This window comes from Rhodnius prolixus, unplaced genomic scaffold (assembly GCF_049639745.1).
Source record: "Rhodnius prolixus isolate KJV_2025 unplaced genomic scaffold, Rpr scaffold_4, whole genome shotgun sequence".
NCBI lineage: Eukaryota > Metazoa > Arthropoda > Insecta > Hemiptera > Reduviidae > Rhodnius > Rhodnius prolixus.
In genome coordinates, this window is record NW_027411614.1 from 3,006,219 (window position 1) to 3,024,048 (window position 17,830).

The 17,830-nt window shown below is 31.9% G+C and overlaps 2 protein-coding genes across 5 annotated transcripts; one reads left to right on the forward strand and one right to left on the reverse strand.

Moving 5' to 3' along the window:
* Positions 1-757: 757 nt before the first annotated feature.
* TM9SF2 (transmembrane 9 superfamily protein member 2) lies at positions 758-12,111 on the reverse strand. The gene is made up of 16 exons (XM_074131244.1): positions 11,938-12,111; positions 11,668-11,826; positions 11,519-11,589; positions 11,336-11,429; positions 9,780-9,915; positions 9,462-9,583; positions 9,258-9,381; positions 8,343-8,479; positions 8,087-8,263; positions 7,808-7,952; positions 7,534-7,711; positions 6,988-7,147; positions 6,744-6,895; positions 6,510-6,621; positions 4,207-4,378; positions 758-1,852 (listed from the first exon to the last, which is right to left on the reverse strand). The coding sequence occupies exons 2-16, from the start codon at positions 11,809-11,811 to the stop codon at positions 1,785-1,787; spliced, it is 1,992 nt and encodes a 663-aa protein (XP_073987345.1). The 5' UTR covers positions 11,812-11,826; positions 11,938-12,111; the 3' UTR covers positions 758-1,784.
* A 119-nt stretch (positions 12,112-12,230) lies between these two features.
* shv (DnaJ heat shock protein family member shriveled) lies at positions 12,231-17,767 on the forward strand. Of its 4 annotated transcripts, none has more exons than XM_074131251.1 (7): positions 12,231-12,399; positions 12,777-12,869; positions 12,962-13,349; positions 13,755-13,897; positions 13,977-14,229; positions 14,391-14,550; positions 15,267-17,767. In XM_074131251.1, the coding sequence occupies exons 2-7, from the start codon at positions 12,799-12,801 to the stop codon at positions 15,329-15,331; spliced, it is 1,080 nt and encodes a 359-aa protein (XP_073987352.1). In that variant the 5' UTR covers positions 12,231-12,399; positions 12,777-12,798; the 3' UTR covers positions 15,332-17,767. The 4 variants fall into 4 exon arrangements, 3 of the variants coding, with proteins under 3 accessions (XP_073987352.1, XP_073987353.1, XP_073987350.1); XR_012459477.1 differs by lacking the exon at positions 12,231-12,399 and having other exon boundaries at positions 12,691-12,869; positions 15,267-15,491; positions 16,561-17,767; XM_074131252.1 differs by lacking the exon at positions 12,231-12,399 and having other exon boundaries at positions 12,691-12,869; positions 15,267-15,378; positions 16,561-17,767.
* Positions 17,768-17,830: the final 63 nt, after the last annotated feature.

Genomic DNA, 17,830 nt, shown 5'->3' on the forward strand with positions numbered 1-17,830 from the left:
TTTTTAAATATGATGGATATATGAATGAGAAAATATTGCCAATTCCAGTCTTTTTCTTTACTTTAGACTAACTACTGCCCTGTGAACTAGGTTAACTTAAGGGCAATATTACTGAATTTATTACATTTGAACTTAACAAAATTTATAAGACAAGACATATAGATTTAAACTAGTTTATAAATTACCTTAGATTTTAGATAAATTACTGTACTTGCCTTAGATTTTGATTTCGCATTTAAATTTTTGATATTTCCCTGAAGTTCGAATTAATTAAAGAATTTTACCAGTGGTAACACTCATGTATATTGTATTTCTGGCCATTTTCGGATTTCCAACCATCATCAGCGTTGATCTAAAAGGGGTTGCGACTTCACTTACACTACACTCCCACTTCACTTGATAATAGAGTGAGGGAGGTTACATGGTGTGTTATTCAAAATATTAACAAATCTTGAAAAGTTTTCAAAAATAATTAAAAAAATTAGTGAAACCTAGTACTTGTTTAAGAATTCTTTTGGGTTTATGCATGTTTAAAATTTTAGAATTGGAAAATTGTAGTTATATTTGATACGGGGGAGGCTCGCTAACAAAAAAAAATTAAAAAATGTCATCTAGGTAAATGTACAATGTCAAATCGTTGTTTCACAGCTCTAAGATGACCAATTCCGTAGGTCGAAAGCTTATCACTTATAAACAAAAAAAATACTGCAATGGCAATAATTTACCTTCCCTTTAATTGAGGAAGTTTATCAAGAACTTGATTTGTAAAGGATTTTATTTTATTTACATTCTTATACTCTAGTGCAATGCACAAAAATACAAATATACATTAAATTATTTCCTAAGGTAGTTTTATTATTATTAAGAACAGTATTAAATTGGACAAAGTTTGATTTTTTTTTTTACACTTACCCGGGATTTTTTTAATTAACTGATGGTATATAATATATGTATACATAAGATTAACTTAAAAATAAAGAAAGCTCATTTAGACAAACAATAAAATGAATAAAATAATAGCAAATTCGAGAAATTAATATAAATCACAATTAAACTACATTATACGAAGTACAACAAGTACTCTTAATACATGAGACATTTCAATTATATTTCATAAATAAAATAACTGTACATGAAATTTTTCATTCCTAGCTTAAATCTGATATGATCGTAAAATTAAATTAAAATTTAGAAAGCAAAACAATTAAAATAGCAAAGAATCTATGGCAAACAAAATAAGACAAAGCTAAATCAAATTACTTGATTATAAATTTAATCCGATAAATATTTACAATAAAACACCCCCCAAAGTAGTTCATTCTTATATTTTTATAACAAGTGCTCTATCACTTTTAAAGAAAAACTTAATAACTGTTCTAAAGAAAAACTGATTTGCTTCAAACTAAATTTACTACTAATCCATTTATAATAATTTAATGATTTAATTGTGCATATCTTATTATTCTCTCTCTATCTTTCATTTTTCACTAAAATCCAAGTTGATTTTTTAGATAACATAAATAATCATCAGTCTTTAGCACACAAAGTTTGAAACGTAAAAATTCTTTTTTTTTTCGCCTCATCCTTACTCATCCTTTTTTTTTTTAATTCTGGAAAGATTATTTATCAACACATAAAAACAAAAAAGATTATTAGTTGTTAAAAATACAAAGTAAACAAAATTAGAACATAATATACACTCTAGAAAAAATAAATTCATCAATTTTAGTTTTTGCTTTTATGTTTTTTGTAAGCTGAATTTAATTTTTTAAATACCACCTCGCTTAATCCACTTTGACCACACTGTAAATTTTTCTTACAAACCAGAAACAAGCAAAGAAGCCAATCGTTCCTGAAATAATTAATAAAAATAAAAATATTTCTATAACATGCGTGTTCGATGGAAAATTTTAAATACTTGAATGCAACAAGGTTAAAAATTATGCGTCAAATTGAAATAGCAGGCTAACGTTTGATGAGATTGACGGGAAAAAATAGCCGAATAAAAAATCATTACCACAAATAACAATTTAGACCAGCTGCAGATTAAAAAATTTGTGAAATCAAAAAGTTCCTGGATGATATTTTTTAGTGCACAAACAAAAGGTAGAAGAGTATAGTGCGCGCTGCAAAAGTAAGCTATTATCTCATACCATGACTAAGCTTTTATCTATTGTTCTATGCCACATGACACTGCTTAGACTGCTATTAACCAGAGATAAAAAATTGGTTGAGCGTATCAAAAAAAACCGAGGAATTAGGCGTTAAACTTGGAAAATTGGCCTCAGAGTTGTAGAATTAGTTTCGGGTAAACTTACGGTGTATGAGATAACGAGTTCGCACATAGTGTTTTCATTGGCTTGAAAAAGGGAATGGAAGTTGCTAGAAGATTACATGTGCTATGAAAGATCCAAGTGGAAGATGAGTATGTAATTAAGTAGGTAAATTGTAAACGAGTATCGTCGGAGGCTGATCAACATCTTTTTAAGGCTGAAATACTTATAACGAAAGCGTTCGCAGATGGATAAGTTGTGTCTACTTCCAACAGCTTTCTAAAAGCCCTTGGTGTTTTTCAAAATTAATTATGCATTCCAGAGAAAGTGATTACAGAGAAAAATACATTGACCGATAAGATCTACTGAGGGTTAATTTTTTTTTATAAACAATGTGGACTTCTGTAACGTATTCAATAAGTAAGTGTAAATGAATGTTAGTATAATGAGCAAGAGTTTCCAGTAGGTTCGTGAAACCAAAGAAACATAGCTCACATTAGTCTAAACCTCTGTAGGTTCTATGTTTTGAGTGTTCTAGGTGGTATTATTACGTATTATTAAGCAGGGATTCCTCTTCCTATTTTCAGGGATGGTGGCTTCTGATGGAGCTAAATAAGTTCCTATCTCTGCGTAAGATATCACGCTATATGGAGCTGTTTTGGGCTAAGTAGGGCAGTCAGTCAAAGTTAATCGCCTCAATATAAAGTAGTGGTCAAGACATGATAACTTAAAGGTGAGATAGGAAACCTAGAAGCCCAGAAGAAAATAGAGGAATTGCTTCGAAATTTAAGAAAGAACATTAGTAAAATGACTCTGGCATACTTCTCTGCTGTAACTTAAACTAATAGCAAAATCGAAATTGTTTTTCGTCAACTTTTCCTCAAACCATTGCCACTATAGCTGAGTCTTGAGAAGTAGTAGTTGTTAACCAGAAGTTTTTTAATTTTTAAATGGAATAGTCAATAGCTAATCTTGGTTATCTAGAAGAAGAAACGAAAGCAGAATGACATAGTCTGGGTTCGGTAGTCTTAAAGGACATACTCGAACTAGGTGCACTGAAGGAAATCAGTAGCCATAATAAGGTCTTCCTGGTTTGGGTACCTGGGCACTCGGGTCACAGAGGCAATGAGGCGGCGGACCGCCTGGCCCGGGAGGGTTCAATGAGAGCGCTTATCGGGCCGGAGCCGTTCTGCGGTGTCTCAAGATGCCTCAGGAGCACATCCATTAAGCTATGGATGCAGGACCGATCAAGGGAATGGTGGGTCAAAACTCCAGGCCAGAGACAGGCGAAAAAGTTTATCCATAGCTACTCGCCCAAGCTAACTGCAGAACTACTCCAACTAGGCCGGGTGGCCATAAGGATAGCAGTTGGCATTCTCACTGGCCATTGTAGACTAAATAAGCACATGCATCGCATGGGCCTGGCAACGGATAGCCTGTGTAGGTTTTGTCAGGAAGAAGAGGAGACGGCACTGCATGTGGTATGTCAGTGCGAGGGGCTGGTCTGGCTAAGGTACAGACTCTTTGGCAAAGAGAAGCTGGTGCCAACAAGCCTCAGCCAGGGCCCTCTCTCGGACCTATTAAGGCTTTTAAGGCAAGCAGAACTCGAGAGGGTGCTCTGATGGCAGGTGCTCTGATCGACCACCTGGGAGCCCCCCCCCAATTCCATAGTTTGGTTAAGGACAGGATAGGGAGAGGGTCTTCAACTAGGGGGATGCCACAATAGATCCTTGGGGTGTCGCGGTGGCGTAGGCTGAATAGCCAATTCCCCAGATGGAATCTAATCTAATCTCTACTCGAACTGACAATCACTAAAACTTATTCGAAGAGGCCAAAAGAAGACAGGAAATTCAACGACATAGCCGTTTAAAATAATAAATTTGCAAAATATCAAAAATACCTTATTGAATAGTAATGCTTAAATAAAACTTACCAGTAAGTAGGAAGAAAAGGAATACCATAATTAGAGTATATCCAAAATAAAGGAATGTGGATGCTACATCTTCAATATTTAGTTTTGTTACAAAATAGTGAATGCAGTAAATGAATAAATACATTGCTGTAAATCCACTAGTCAAAAAACTTCTCCACCACCAATGATAATCCTGTAATTAAATCACAAGTATAAATACAGTAGGGCGATATGGTAGTAAATGCAGCAAAAACTGAGTTACAACTTATTTATTTAAAACCACAAAATCATCGATTTCCGGATTTTGATTTTTGCTTTCACCTATCAAGGGAGAAGAAGTACAGTATTCTTTCAAATTTTATATAAACTGTTTTCTCCGGAAGTGCATGATTATAGATCTCTGATCCCCTCCACTTCCTTGTACATCTGATACCAATTCTTCATTTTTCCTAATCCTCCACTGGCCATTTACAATGCATGGGCCAAATAATTTTTTTTAGGACTGATCTCTTCCACACCCCAAGCAACCTTTTGCTCTCTTAAGACAGTACCAACGTCTCACTAGCATACGTTACAACTGGTCTTATTATAGTTCTATACATTATTACCTTGGCGTCACGTGACAAACCTCTAAAGCGAACAGCATTCGCTAATGCAAATAAGCATCTGTTGCCAGCAGCTGTTAGTGCTTTAATTTCGGCTTCCAATGTATTTTTGTTCGTTACCATTCCCAGGTATTTAAAACTATCTCCAGTTGCGATTATTAATTTTCACCATCTCAGGCATGGTTCCTGGATGATCTCATGTAAATTATTTTTTCTTCACTCTCAGGCCAAGTCATGGCCTTTCTTTCAAATTACTCCAGGGCCCCTTCCAATGCTGTTTTAGTGCGCCCCATAATGAGTACATCGCCTGCAAACGCGAGGTGTTGGGTCACTCTGTTATGAATGGTACCATTAGAGTTGCTCCATATTGCTCTTACAGCCCATTCCAATGCCAGATTAAAGAATGCCGGAGCTAGTGGGCCTCCCTGCCCCAAACCATTAGTGACAAAGAAACTATCGGAGAGGATGTTTTGTACGTTCATCCGGCACTTCGTTTCTTTCATAGTCATCTCTGCCAGAGCTATCAACTTGATTGGAATTCCCAGACCTCTCATGGCTTTCATTGGTTTCTTTCTGTGCAAAGAATCATAGGCTTGCTTGAAATCAACGCAACCATTATGCAAAGCTATGTTAAATTCATATGCTTTTGCAATCATCTGCTTTACTGAAAATATAAGGTCTGTAGTTGATCGGTTCTTTCTAAAACCTCACTGGTATTCTCCGATCGTTTTTTCACACCACATGGTTAGTCTGTAGTTTATTGCTATCGACAAGACCTTACACAGCGTAGGCAGAAGTGCTAATCCTCTCTAATTTGCACAATTTAGTTTGTTACCGTTCTTAAATATGGGACAGAGAATCGCCGTGTTCCATCCTCTGGCACATCTTCATGCACCCAAATCTGTGGAATGAGGTCATGAATGAGTTCTATGAGTCTATTTCCACCATTCTCAGTAATTCCGCCCGGATCTTATCCTGGTGACTTACTGTTCTTAAGCGCTTGGATTATTTCTTCTATTTCCTCCTTCTCCAGTGGTATCTCTTCTTTCGTTGCTTCATACACTCTTATTTCTGCCTCAAGATCTCAACCGAAATCTATACTTTCTGATTCCGTTGCATTCGGTATTTCACGGAAGTATCCATATTCACTACATTTGCTCTCGCTCCCAAAATGTTTCCTTCTATAGCTTTACAAAAATCCATGCCCTGTGTAAATTCTACTTTTATCTGTTTGACACCCTTACAGAATTTTCTGCTGTTTTCCTTTATATTACAGTTGTATCTCCTCCATTATTTACTTTTCCCTAGCTCTCTTTTTCTTTCTACATACACCTTTTGCTATCTTTCTTCTTTTTTTTGTACTCTTCCTGCGTGGCTCTAGTTCTCCTTTTCAAGAATATGGTCATCACTCTCTTCAATTGCTTGGAATGCGTTCTTTATTGTACCAGTCATTTTTATCACTTCTTTTTTTATAACCTAACACTTATACAGCTGCCTCCTTCAGAGCGAACTTTATTCGCTGCCATTTCTCATAGACACTAGGATTTCCTGAGTGGCTCGCGAATTAGCTTCTAATTAGTTAATTTATTAGGTTAATTAATTAACTTCCCTCCTTTCAAACTTGTTCTCATCCCTTAGAAATTTTCTTCACAGCGATCTTTAAATTCTGAAAATTAACCTAAATCCAAAAATGCATTAAGATAAGTGTAGAAGTCTAACCTCAGCACAAAGATGGAAGTAGCATAAAAGTATGGTGGTTTCTGAACAAGTGATCACTAGAATTAGAAAAACCAAAAATAGGAAGCCAAACATGTAATACATCTGATTTGACCTAAAATATAATAGAAGTACATTAAATACGTAATGGCTCATTATTGGATGATCAAATATATTTCAATTTATGAAAGTTGTTAAAAAAAAAAAAAGATGAGCATTTAAAGAGTACATTATTACCATAATGAATTCAAAATGAAGAATAACTGGATAAAGATACAACCAAAAGGTAATACACCACCCATTACAATGCCGGGAAGAGGTTGCGTATACACACTCTGATCGGGGATTTGCCGTGGTATCTGATTTGTCCTTACTGGATGTTCTATTGGCTGCCAATGAGGAAAAAAAAATCAATTATATTTACAGTAACAACCATCATCATTAGAATAAAAATTATCTGATAATATTTTTACCAACTTACCCTCTTTCTAAATCCAAAAACAGATCCGACAAATGTGAGCGGCACTGATACTAAGAACCACAGAGACAAAAGTGCCACAAGAGTGGAAAATGGTACAGCGGCTGAACTGTCTTTAGCCCACAATATTAAATTCATCACGAAAAATAAGCAAAATACAACCCTAAAAATTATAAAGATAATTATTTTTAAAACTATTTTGATCAAGAAAAATCATAAATAATTATAATTAAAAGATTCTGAGGTTCTTGCTGAAAACAACAAAAAACCAAAACAAACGGAAAATGTTTTTTCTTCATCAATTTTCCATATTAGGAATAAATTCACTTTTGGAAGATTACGAAAAGTGTGCCAATAAACAAAATACCAGAATTTGTATGTTCATCAACATCTCGAAGCAGGAAGTAGGTATTGCGATCTTGTCACACTTACTTTGATGAGCTTTCACAAGAAATGTAAGTTGTGCGGTTTTCTAAGGCCTGAGGTTTCGAGAAAAAGTTTTATAAAAAATCAATCAATCAATAAAGAAAAGGAATAAAGAATACTAACCCAGGACAAAGCATAGAAGTGAGTAGAACGTTTGATTTCCACTTTTCACCACCAAAACTCTTATAAATTCTAGCTGAAGTATATCCAGCGATAGTACCAAGGCAAACATATACAACCATGGCGCATGTCATAAGAGCACCTCGATTTGCAGGAGATAAAAATCCAAGGCATGCAAATCCTACAAAAAATAGGGTGTAATAAAATGTTTAATACTTGATAAATAATAATTAACCGAAATATTTTGTATTAAAAAAAATAAAATTCTATAACATACCCAGTGTAACTAAAGTCATAAAAAAGATCTGAAGACCTGAACCTAAGAAAACTGACAAAAGCATCCCTTTTCGAGGAGGCCTGAACACATCTCCGTGAACAAGTTTCCAACCGAACTCTTCTTGAACATCTTCACCAGAATCTATCTGGGAATTTTCAAAATGAAATTATATTCATTTCAAAATGTTGAAATGTGAGTCTTAATATCTTTTAATATAAGTCTAATTGACGTATATGTTAAATAATTACTCTTCTAAAATAAAAATACTTCAAAACTCACTTGATTATAACGGGCAATATCCTTGTGTAATGTCCTTAGAATAATCATAGCCACCATCCCAGATAAGAAGAGTACTATGACCAATGAATTGAGAATGCTAAACCAATGAATATTAGTGTGTTGCATTGATTCCAAAATGTAATCCCAACGAGATGACCATTTCACCGTGTCGTTTCTCTGCATTTTTCAAGATTTATAAATTTATCCAAAATAAAAATAAATGATTTTAAATAACAATTGTTCAAATATAACTTACAACAAACTTGACACTATAAGTATACTTAATCTGCAATTTAGCTCCCGTTTGAAGAGGTGCTAAAGGAATACCTAGAGCTTCTTTCGAATTACAATTACCACTCGCGTGATTTATGCTTCTTGGCGTGGCCTTAACAGCTAAAAGTAAAAAATTATAATTTTTATGAAAATTAATTGAATCATTATTTTGAATATTTTTAAAATTTAAATTAATTTCAATAAAACTTCATTTTAAAAATAAGTACAACCATTTTGTAGTGATTTCAACACTTTTTATGGTATATTATGTTACCAGGGACCAGTCCCCACTAATATATGAGAATCAAATTAAACATAGAAGCAATTCTGAATCAAGAAGCGATTGGCCTTAACAGTCAAGAAGTGTGTTTGGTAGATATTTCACCTATAAAGACCAAAGGAATCTAATGGTGAACTCATGTCTTCATATTAAAGCTTTCGGTCCTCTTATGTGGGAGTTATTGTAAGTAACCGCCCACTTTATGCAAGAATTTTATTGCTCACAATTTAAATAATAAAATAAGAAGAAATGGACGAATTTAACGTCAACAAATGGCTGGAACTTTCGATACCAGACGAGTATATAGATTAAAGTAAAGAAAATGGATAAATTGGTCAATACATAGGAAAAAAGCGGGAAACGTGAAATCATCTTACAGATCCATATCTGGTTTGTTTAGAACATAAGCAGAGATTAGAGAGGGCTAGATGGGAAACTAAGGGATTTGTTCAATACGAAAAACACCCAAATGTAAACGGAACATTTTTGTGAGCGAATTGCTCAAATGTAAGGATACCAACTGATTTCATGGATAACGAAATCTTCGAAGTTCAAGAGCTTTCATTATTAGATTCAAAGAAAAAAAGAAACCATATCATCATCATTAATTATACTTACACACAATACGACCTCCGTTAGCTCCAAAATTACTTCCCCAGTCTTCACCTTGACCACTGTGATAAGTGATTACCAGGTCAACATGATTGAAAATATAGTAGGTATGAGGACTACTGTATAAAGTCTGAAAACAACATTATTTTACAAAAATTTGTATCGATAAATATAATTATTTTATAATAATCCCTCTTATTTATATTATACATTTAAATTGCATATATCTTCAGGATGCTTTTGGTCTCCAACATAACAACCCATTGGAAAGCCTGGGACGCAACACTGATGGCCATCGTCAAGCATATAACACCATGTTACAGGCATATTGTCTGCAACAAAATTTATATTGTTAAGAATAAGTCAAAATTAAAGAATATGGATGTCATATTGTTCGAAAAGAATGAAATGTATCAAGGTAAATTATCCTTAATTACAAAATAAAATATTCTAAAATTTTTAATTGCAATAAGTGTTGGGCGACGACTTAAAATATATATATGATATATTAAAGGAGTCAAAACGGACCAACAATCCAATGATGTTGATAATTTAGGCTCATTCCTTTTTTTAAAAGTGTCAGTTTCCTCAAATCTTCTGGCACTCCGCCTGTATAATTCTTTGTGCATACTTCCTCACAACTCTGGTTCTTCAGGAAACTAAACTGAAAACATAAATCATACGACTCTAGTAGATAAAATACAAATATTTAAGTAAAGAATTATGATTATTTTCTAATAATTTAAAACATAAATTATGTTATACTAATGTAGAATTAAAGGGTTTAGTAATTAAAAATACATTAAAAAAATTTTGTACATTAAAAAAAAAAATTCAATAGCTTATTTCACCCCATTGAGATTTTTTTTTATAAAATCAGTTCCAGAGTAAAAAATGTAGCTACAAAGCACTGTTCACTTCGGCCTCTACGATATAGTACTTAGGCATTTTTAAATATCAGACTACTCGCACGAATTTGTTGTAACTGCAAGTGAACAATTTTTAAATGAGATTTTTGGTTTAAGCTAAAGGACCCAAAAACTATTCAACTCCTCTGTAAGCACAACGTAATTTAAATATACTTGAAATAAATAAATGTACTTTAAAGTTTTTTAATTGGAAACTTATCTTTAATGAAGGGTACATTTTGACTCTCTTTTAAGCAGCTAACTCAATTAATAAGTGGACGCATTGAAAAAATTCATAATGATGAGAACGCCTTTAGGGATAATGAGTCTTGGGGTAAATGAATGACTCTTTAACTTTCGATTACTAATACAACTAAGAATACTAGTTTTAAAAAAATAAACCACAGCTCAACCACTAGTTTTTTAAAATTAATGTTTGCAAACTATTCACAGTTTACAAAAAAAATATTAACCATTTAGGTATAATGAAAACTGGATTTTTAAAAATCCTTAAATGCAACTTGTCTTAACTTTCCAGCAGACTGTAATTCAGTTTAATATTTGCAATGTTTGTATTCTCCATGAAGGTATGTTATTACCAATACACGGTATCAATTACTTAATGAAAAATTTAGTGGCATTTTATACTCATCACTTAAGCTGCTTAAGAATCATAGATGTATGTATTGGTTTTAATCAGTTAAAAGGAGCAACAGAATATATAAGAGAATAATTCGATTTGATCAAATTTGATAACTCTTACTACTAACGGCATTTTGAAAATTCTCCCTGGTCTTACGTCATATAAGCTCATTGATCAAATTTATAGGATTGTTTTCCAATTGAAACAAAATTATTTATTTTTTTTAAGCAACATTCAAACTTGAAAATAGTATGAATTTTTAGACGGTGTACACGACGTTATGGGCCCAAAAATAACAGTAGATGAAAGAAAAAAAAACTTTCAAAATAAAACTTTGATTAATGTATCTTCAAGATACTTTTAAACAGAAAACGATAATTATTTATTGACTTAAAAAGCAAAAAAAAGGTTACCTTTGTTATCAATTACCTTTGTATCTGAATTATTTCTAATCAGAAACTAAGCTTGTTTCGCTTTAAAACAAAACTCTTTAGGACAAAATATGAATATTTAGGGTCTAAATATTGATATACCTTATATAGAGAAGGTCGAATCCGTTCTCCAAAGACTACCTGTCCTAAATTTTCTGTAGGAGATTTACTTTCATCGGAAACGCAAAAGTCAAAACTAAAAATAAATTAAAATTTTAAGCCAACAGAAACAAAAAAGTAGAAATGTGAGGTCTATATTCAAGGAAAGTAACTTTTCATACTCACTGGTGGTATTCATATGGTATAATAGATTCTTCTGTATTCAATCTATTTACAAAAAGGTCAACTTGTGACGACTGCAACAGAAAATTAATAAATATTGTAACTTTTAAATATTAGATTTGATGGAAAGTAATTATTAAGGTAACACGTACCCTACAGCCTGGCGAAGCCAAGTCATCCTGCTTGCAATAATTCACTGGTGCTAGACCGGGAAGATAAAAGCCATGACATTTCTGAACACTACTAATCACTAAAAATACGCAAACCAAATTTGTCACAACACTTCCGTAATGCATTTCTGCTATAAGCTCCTGACATAAGAAATATACATTTAAGTCTTATTCTTCAGAGAATTATTTAATTGAAGAACTTAACAATGCTGAAGACTAAGATTTTTCAGAAATCAAAGAAAAACAACAAACCTAACACAAATTTATTAAAGGTCCTCACATAACGTAGGTAAATCTTAATTTTAAGAACGTCTTTAATTTTACTACTAATTTTTTTTATAAATTACTTCAAGTATCACGCTGCTACAAATTGACACCAGGCTCTCTAAACAAGGGCCAGCCAGCAACTTCCAGCTGGTTTGACTTATGCCATCAGTGTCGCCTTGACTTTTATGAAATTATTAATTAATACCGATTTCATAAAAAAGCATATATGTAAATTGTGATGATACTTTTTAATTATTTGAATTAGTCTATAGTTGTTTTGGCAGTAGCGTAGATTTACCATTTCTAATAAGTTATATTTGCCGGGAAGTGCATGGTTTTCGAAAATCATAAATAAAAACTGAATGATACCTGAAAAATTATTTTATTATAAAGCTGAAATGTTTTGTCCTATTAATTGATTTGTTTCTCGTAACAGAATTATTATGAGTAAGTGAAGAAATTAATTGTGATTCGTATGGTTTTTTTTTCATAAAAATACAAGATACATTTCAGCCACTTTCTTCATGTTCGACTTGTAATGATAAAAATATAATTCCTTTGAACTTATCACTTAAAGCCAACAACATTATTTACTATTTTTTATTTATCAGTGATACTATTTTACTACCTTTCTTGCTCTCTTCTTTCCAGAAAAAATATACTTTGGATAGGAGAAATGTAAAAAAAGTAATTTAGTTCCTTATAACTCCTGAGGGTAGTATTAAGAAGGCTTGAAGATAATAACTATTGACCAATAGGAATTGAACACGGCCACTGGCGAAAATGGGAATTTGTTTTGATGTTTAATTATTATTTCTTTACAGGTTACAGTGCTGTACGAGCATAATGGGGACGTTTAAAATTATGCAATTATTTCTGCTTAATTTGATATTTTGTGCAGTTATAATTATTGCTGAGTAAGTATATACAAAAAGTTTACTATAATCACTCTTCACTTACCGTTATTGCAACCTACCAAAACTACATGCTTATTTCTTTATGATTTTAGAAGAAATTTCTATCAAATACTTGGTGTCAGAAAGGATGCTAATGTAAACCAAATAAAGAAAGCTTATAGAAAATTAGCTAAAGAATTACATCCTGATAAAAACAAAAATGACCCTAAAGCATCTGAGAAATTTAGTGATTTAAGTGCAGCTTATGAAGTTTTATCAAATCCAGAAAAAAGAGAAAAGTACAATAAATGTGGTGAAGAATGCCTTAAAAAAGATGGTATGATGGACAGTAGTATGGATCCGTTTGCCAGTTTTTTCGGTGACTTTGGATTCCATTTCGGTGGAAATGGTGGTAGTTCCAGAGAAACTCCCCAAGGGGCTTCACTAATAATGGATTTATATGTAACTTTAGAAGAGTTGTATAATGGCAACTTTGTTGAGGTTAGTTATTCTTTGTTGTTCACCGGATTTGTATTCTTAAGTATTCAACAGTTTCAGAGTTCTGGGTAGCAAGGCGAAGAACGCTATCCACATGGAGTTTCTACGAAATCTAAGTTCTAGCTATCCATGCAATCAGTGTGTGGTGCTAGTCTATCCGGCAATTTAAACTGACAAAAAAATCGAATCGTTGAGATTGAAAAGTTGCCAGATCAGAACTCGCTTAGCAGACGCGTTTAAAATTAAATTAGTTGATTTGATTTACTTTTTAAAATTATCGCAATTTTTTAACGTCTTAAATGAAACCAACGATTAATATTTGATAATTTGCCACGTTTTCACTAAAGTTACTTAATATTCGTATTTTTCTTAACTTTAATTAGCTTTTACAATTTTGATTTGTGACAGATTACGAGAAACAAACCAGTACTAAAACCTGCTTCAGGAACTAGAAAATGCAATTGTAGGCAAGAAATGCAAACTAGGCAACTTGGTCCAGGAAGATTTCAAATGATGCAACAAACAGTGTGCGATGAATGTCCAAATGTTAAGTTAGTATTGTATATTTTAATAGAAATTTTATAAGATCATTTCGAAAGTTAAATTACTGCATTAAGATTTCTGTTTAAGATTTGTAAACGAAGAACGTCTCTTGGAGGTTGAAATAGAACAGGGTATGATTGATGGACAGGAGATTCGATTTAGAGCTGAAGGTGAACCACATATTGATGGAGATCCGGGAGATCTAGTTCTTAAAATTAAAACAGCACCCCACCTAATCTTTGAACGACGAGGCGATGACTTATACACAAATGTGACCATTTCCTTGGTCGATGCTCTCACAGGCTTTTCATTGGACATTACTCATCTTGATGGAAGAAAGGTTCTAATTTTAATATATCGTACCATCTTTAATTACTTTATTTTCTTTCAATAATCATAATAGCCATAGTACTATCCGTAATCACAGACGGATTTTTTTTTTAGTTATAATTTTATGTTTTAAGACCAAAAGTCAACGATAGTTATTACTATTGTTTCCAGGTGAAAGTTCAGCGAGAAAAGGTGACGTGGCCAGGTGCCAGAATTCGAAAGAAGGGAGAAGGTATGCCAAATTATGAAAATAATAATCTTCATGGTGTTTTGTACATAACATTCGATGTAGATTTCCCCAAAGGCGAATTTTCGGAAGAAGAAAAACAGGGTAAGTAATACAAATTAGATTATTTTTTTTTTAAGCATTATTTTACGGTAATTGTGTGTTACCTTTTTCTCCGCTAAACAAACCTAATACAGCTATTTGTCTTACTAACTGTATCAGTAGATCTTGAGTTGATCAACCCCCAGATTCAGTTCTCCAGAAGGCCCACAGAACTTCAGTACCAAATGTTTCCTAAGAGTGAGGGAATTCTAGATAAAAATTCTTTTCACCTATTTTTCCCATAGCAACTTCTTTTTAAAAAAAACTTGGCTGGTCAAGGGTTCGATAAAACAAAATTTTGTTTTTATTCTATAGTACCTTCTAAGGGTGGTTTTGATTTAATATGCTATTTACAGCTGGTTACAAAGCGAGAAAAATTTAGAAATCTAAAAAAAAAGTTCAGAATTGATGTCCGTTCTATTGATGTTATTAATAAACAACGATGATTTTAATAACTTTTTGAATAATTTACTCTAAAAGCTGTTTATTTGATATACCTTTATTAATTACATTAGAAAGATTTTTCTGAATCAAATTATTCAGAAGTTCAAAAGTTGGTTTGACAGGAGGCTTTTTCGTATATCCAATTCTTTTCCATATACAATTAACATCTCTCCACTTTATAAAATGTGAAAATTCTAAGGTTTGAAATGAGTTTCAAACGTTTTGTGAACGTTAGTTTTATGTAAAAAAAAAACTTATTTGTTTTGTTTTTTCAGCGCTGAAGGATATTTTAAAACAAAAAAAATCACATAATGTCTATAATGGATTGAGAGGATATTAATCCTGTACATTTTGAGATAGTGGGCCAGTAGGAACTGTTTCGTTGTGGTATGTTACCCGGAGAGCTCAGAATTCTCTTTTAAAAAATCCAATTAGAATGAAAAAATGGAAAAAAAAAATTTTTTTAACATTATTTGAGGAATGTTCCCATTTATTTGTGGGTATGACAAAAAATTTATTTTTATTTTCTTATTTTTATTTTTAATCCAGAGAATATTAAAAGTAAGTAAGTTGAAGAAACTTAAAATAATTTAAACTCGTGATCATTTACTATCCTTTGGTTCAATTTTGTATACAACCATACTGTCTTAATTGTTTCTGACAATTTTTTTTAAGTGTTAAGGCTCCGGCTATTAGATTTCTTTTATTCAGGTTTGTTTCTTTAAAAATAATATTGCTTTATTAGATTTTATTACCACTAGATGGATAGCTTAAACTACTATTAGTTCCTTTTTAGTGTTTATAATTAATGTAATGCTTATTTTTCCATAGCAATTCAATGTTCTTTTAAGAAACAATCATTTCAGTTTATAGAAAACACACTAGCAAATGTTAATGTAAGCAATAATGCTAATGAAACATTCTTTAAATTGCATTAAATAATAAAATTATCAAAGTATGCGTTGTTTAGACTTAGTATTTGTTATTAGTTATTGGTTTGTTCCAGCTACAATATCCGATTAGTAGATCATTTGTGATTACCATAACTGTTGTGCGAGTTCCGTATTGCTAGAACAGCTTCTTTCATAGCATTTTGCTAAACATTAAGATCATGGTGTATTTAACATTTTTGTGATCAAAAATACTAAAAATGAAACTTACTGTGAATATTCTTATTTCTTGTTCATATGCTCTGTTTCTAAGTCTGGGGGACTTTAAGGAGTTATACGCAAAGATCAAAGTTAGTCCCAACTAAGTGCTTTGTTTCTTAAAGAGGGGGCAGCTTTACCGGTTTTGAAATAGATTAGTTTCAAAAAAAAAGGTGCAATGGTTATCATCACCTCTGTAAGAATCTGTAGTAAGATCCCCCTATTAAACCTGTTAACTACCAGCTTATGACAGCAATCTTGAATCGGTGCAATGGTTATCATCACCTCTGTAAGAATCTGTAGTAAGATCCCCCTATTAAACCTGTTAACTAACAGCTTATAACAGCAATCTTGAATCTTTTCATTTTTTTGAATCGGAAAAAATAAATAAATAAATTTTTTTCCCATTTAAACTGTTTAGACAAGGGAGGCGCTCGCCACTGTTGTAACTCTCTATAACTGGATATTCTTATTCGTCTGTGAGAAAGGATTAAGCCGTACGCTATTCGAAGCTCATTTGGGCTTGTAATAGTTACCTCAGAGAAAAAGAAAACGCAATATAAACTGAATGTAGGTTGACAATCCGAAGAAATCTGTTACCAACCTCAAATTTATCAAAATTAGTTAAAGCGTATTGGAATATGGGGTCTTCCAGCTGGAAATTGGATTAAAACGATCATCATCAATGGTAATTCAGTAGGAAATCACAAAACAGACTGAGGCTTTGGAACAAACCTAACAAGTACAAGGACTTAACTCCTTGAATCTTTATTTTGTTCATACTATGTATGTCATTAAATAATTTATTGGTGAGCAAGAAGAAGTTATAAAATGATAAGATTATTTATTTAAATGTATGACATTTAATTTCTTTTTTCTATGATATTTTCATATGAAATTGAAAATTCATAACATTATAGCTCAATACATTGAGTATAAATAAGATGGACTCTTAAGAATGAGAGAGAGAGAAAAGCGTGTATTATATTTTGTATTATTTATTGTAGACAATTATTAATTTATTTCCTTGTGATTTATTAAATTTTTATATTACTGTACTTTGCGAATAGATAAATCAATCAATTAGCTAATCATGAACTTTTCTTAAAAAAAATATATTAAAAGAAAAAATTGAATAAAGTAGTGTAAATAATATGTAAATGTAATAAATAAAAAAAAATCAGACCATTTTCTGGTTTAAGTGTGATTATTTCAGCTATTAAGCTTCTATTTTGTTTCGTTTTTGTGTAATTGTATTATTTGAGGGAAAAAATAATTGAATAAATTAATACTTCATTGACTTCTTTAATAGAAAAATATTTATTTGAAAAACTCGTCAAAGAAACGTTATTACTGTTTATTGTCGTTTAGATCTGTATTTCATTATTAGGCTCTATTACTTAATGAAAGATTAAGTATAAGTAAACACAATTTATAATAATAAATAATGTTTTCTAAAATTGTGTTCCACAATAAAAATATTGTTTTTCATGGTGTACACATACAGATTTATATTGATTGCACTTAATACAGTAAAGTAAATATATTTTCATGTACAAACACATGAAAATCTGTTTTCATCAGAAAAAAAAAAAAATTGAATGTGAATAAATAATACTGTTCTCCTACATTTTTGATGCATTTTCTCCATGTCCGAAGCGAACATTGAAAAATAAATTGTTTCAAACAGT

What these genes read in the sequence shown, in the direction of transcription:
- TM9SF2 (XM_074131244.1), bottom strand. Translation starts at nt 11,811, where the DNA reads ATGCATTACGGAAGTGTTGTGACAAATTTGGTTTGCGTATTTTTAGTG. An exon ending in TTCGACCTTCTCTATATAAG is followed by an intron (nt 9,916 to 11,335) that starts GTATATCAATAT and finishes TTATGTTTTCAG; the next exon opens with TTTAGTTTCCTGAAGAACCA. An exon ending in TTTTTGGATTTAGAAAGAGG is followed by an intron (nt 6,896 to 6,987) that starts GTAAGTTGGTAA and finishes CCTCATTGGCAG; the next exon opens with CCAATAGAACATCCAGTAAG.
- shv (XM_074131251.1), top strand. Translation starts at nt 12,799, where the DNA reads ATGGGGACGTTTAAAATTATGCAATTATTTCTGCTTAATTTGATATTT. An exon ending in GATGAATGTCCAAATGTTAA is followed by an intron (nt 13,898 to 13,976) that starts GTTAGTATTGTA and finishes TTTCTGTTTAAG; the next exon opens with ATTTGTAAACGAAGAACGTC. An exon ending in TTCGGAAGAAGAAAAACAGG is followed by an intron (nt 14,551 to 15,266) that starts GTAAGTAATACA and finishes TTGTTTTTTCAG; the next exon opens with CGCTGAAGGATATTTTAAAA.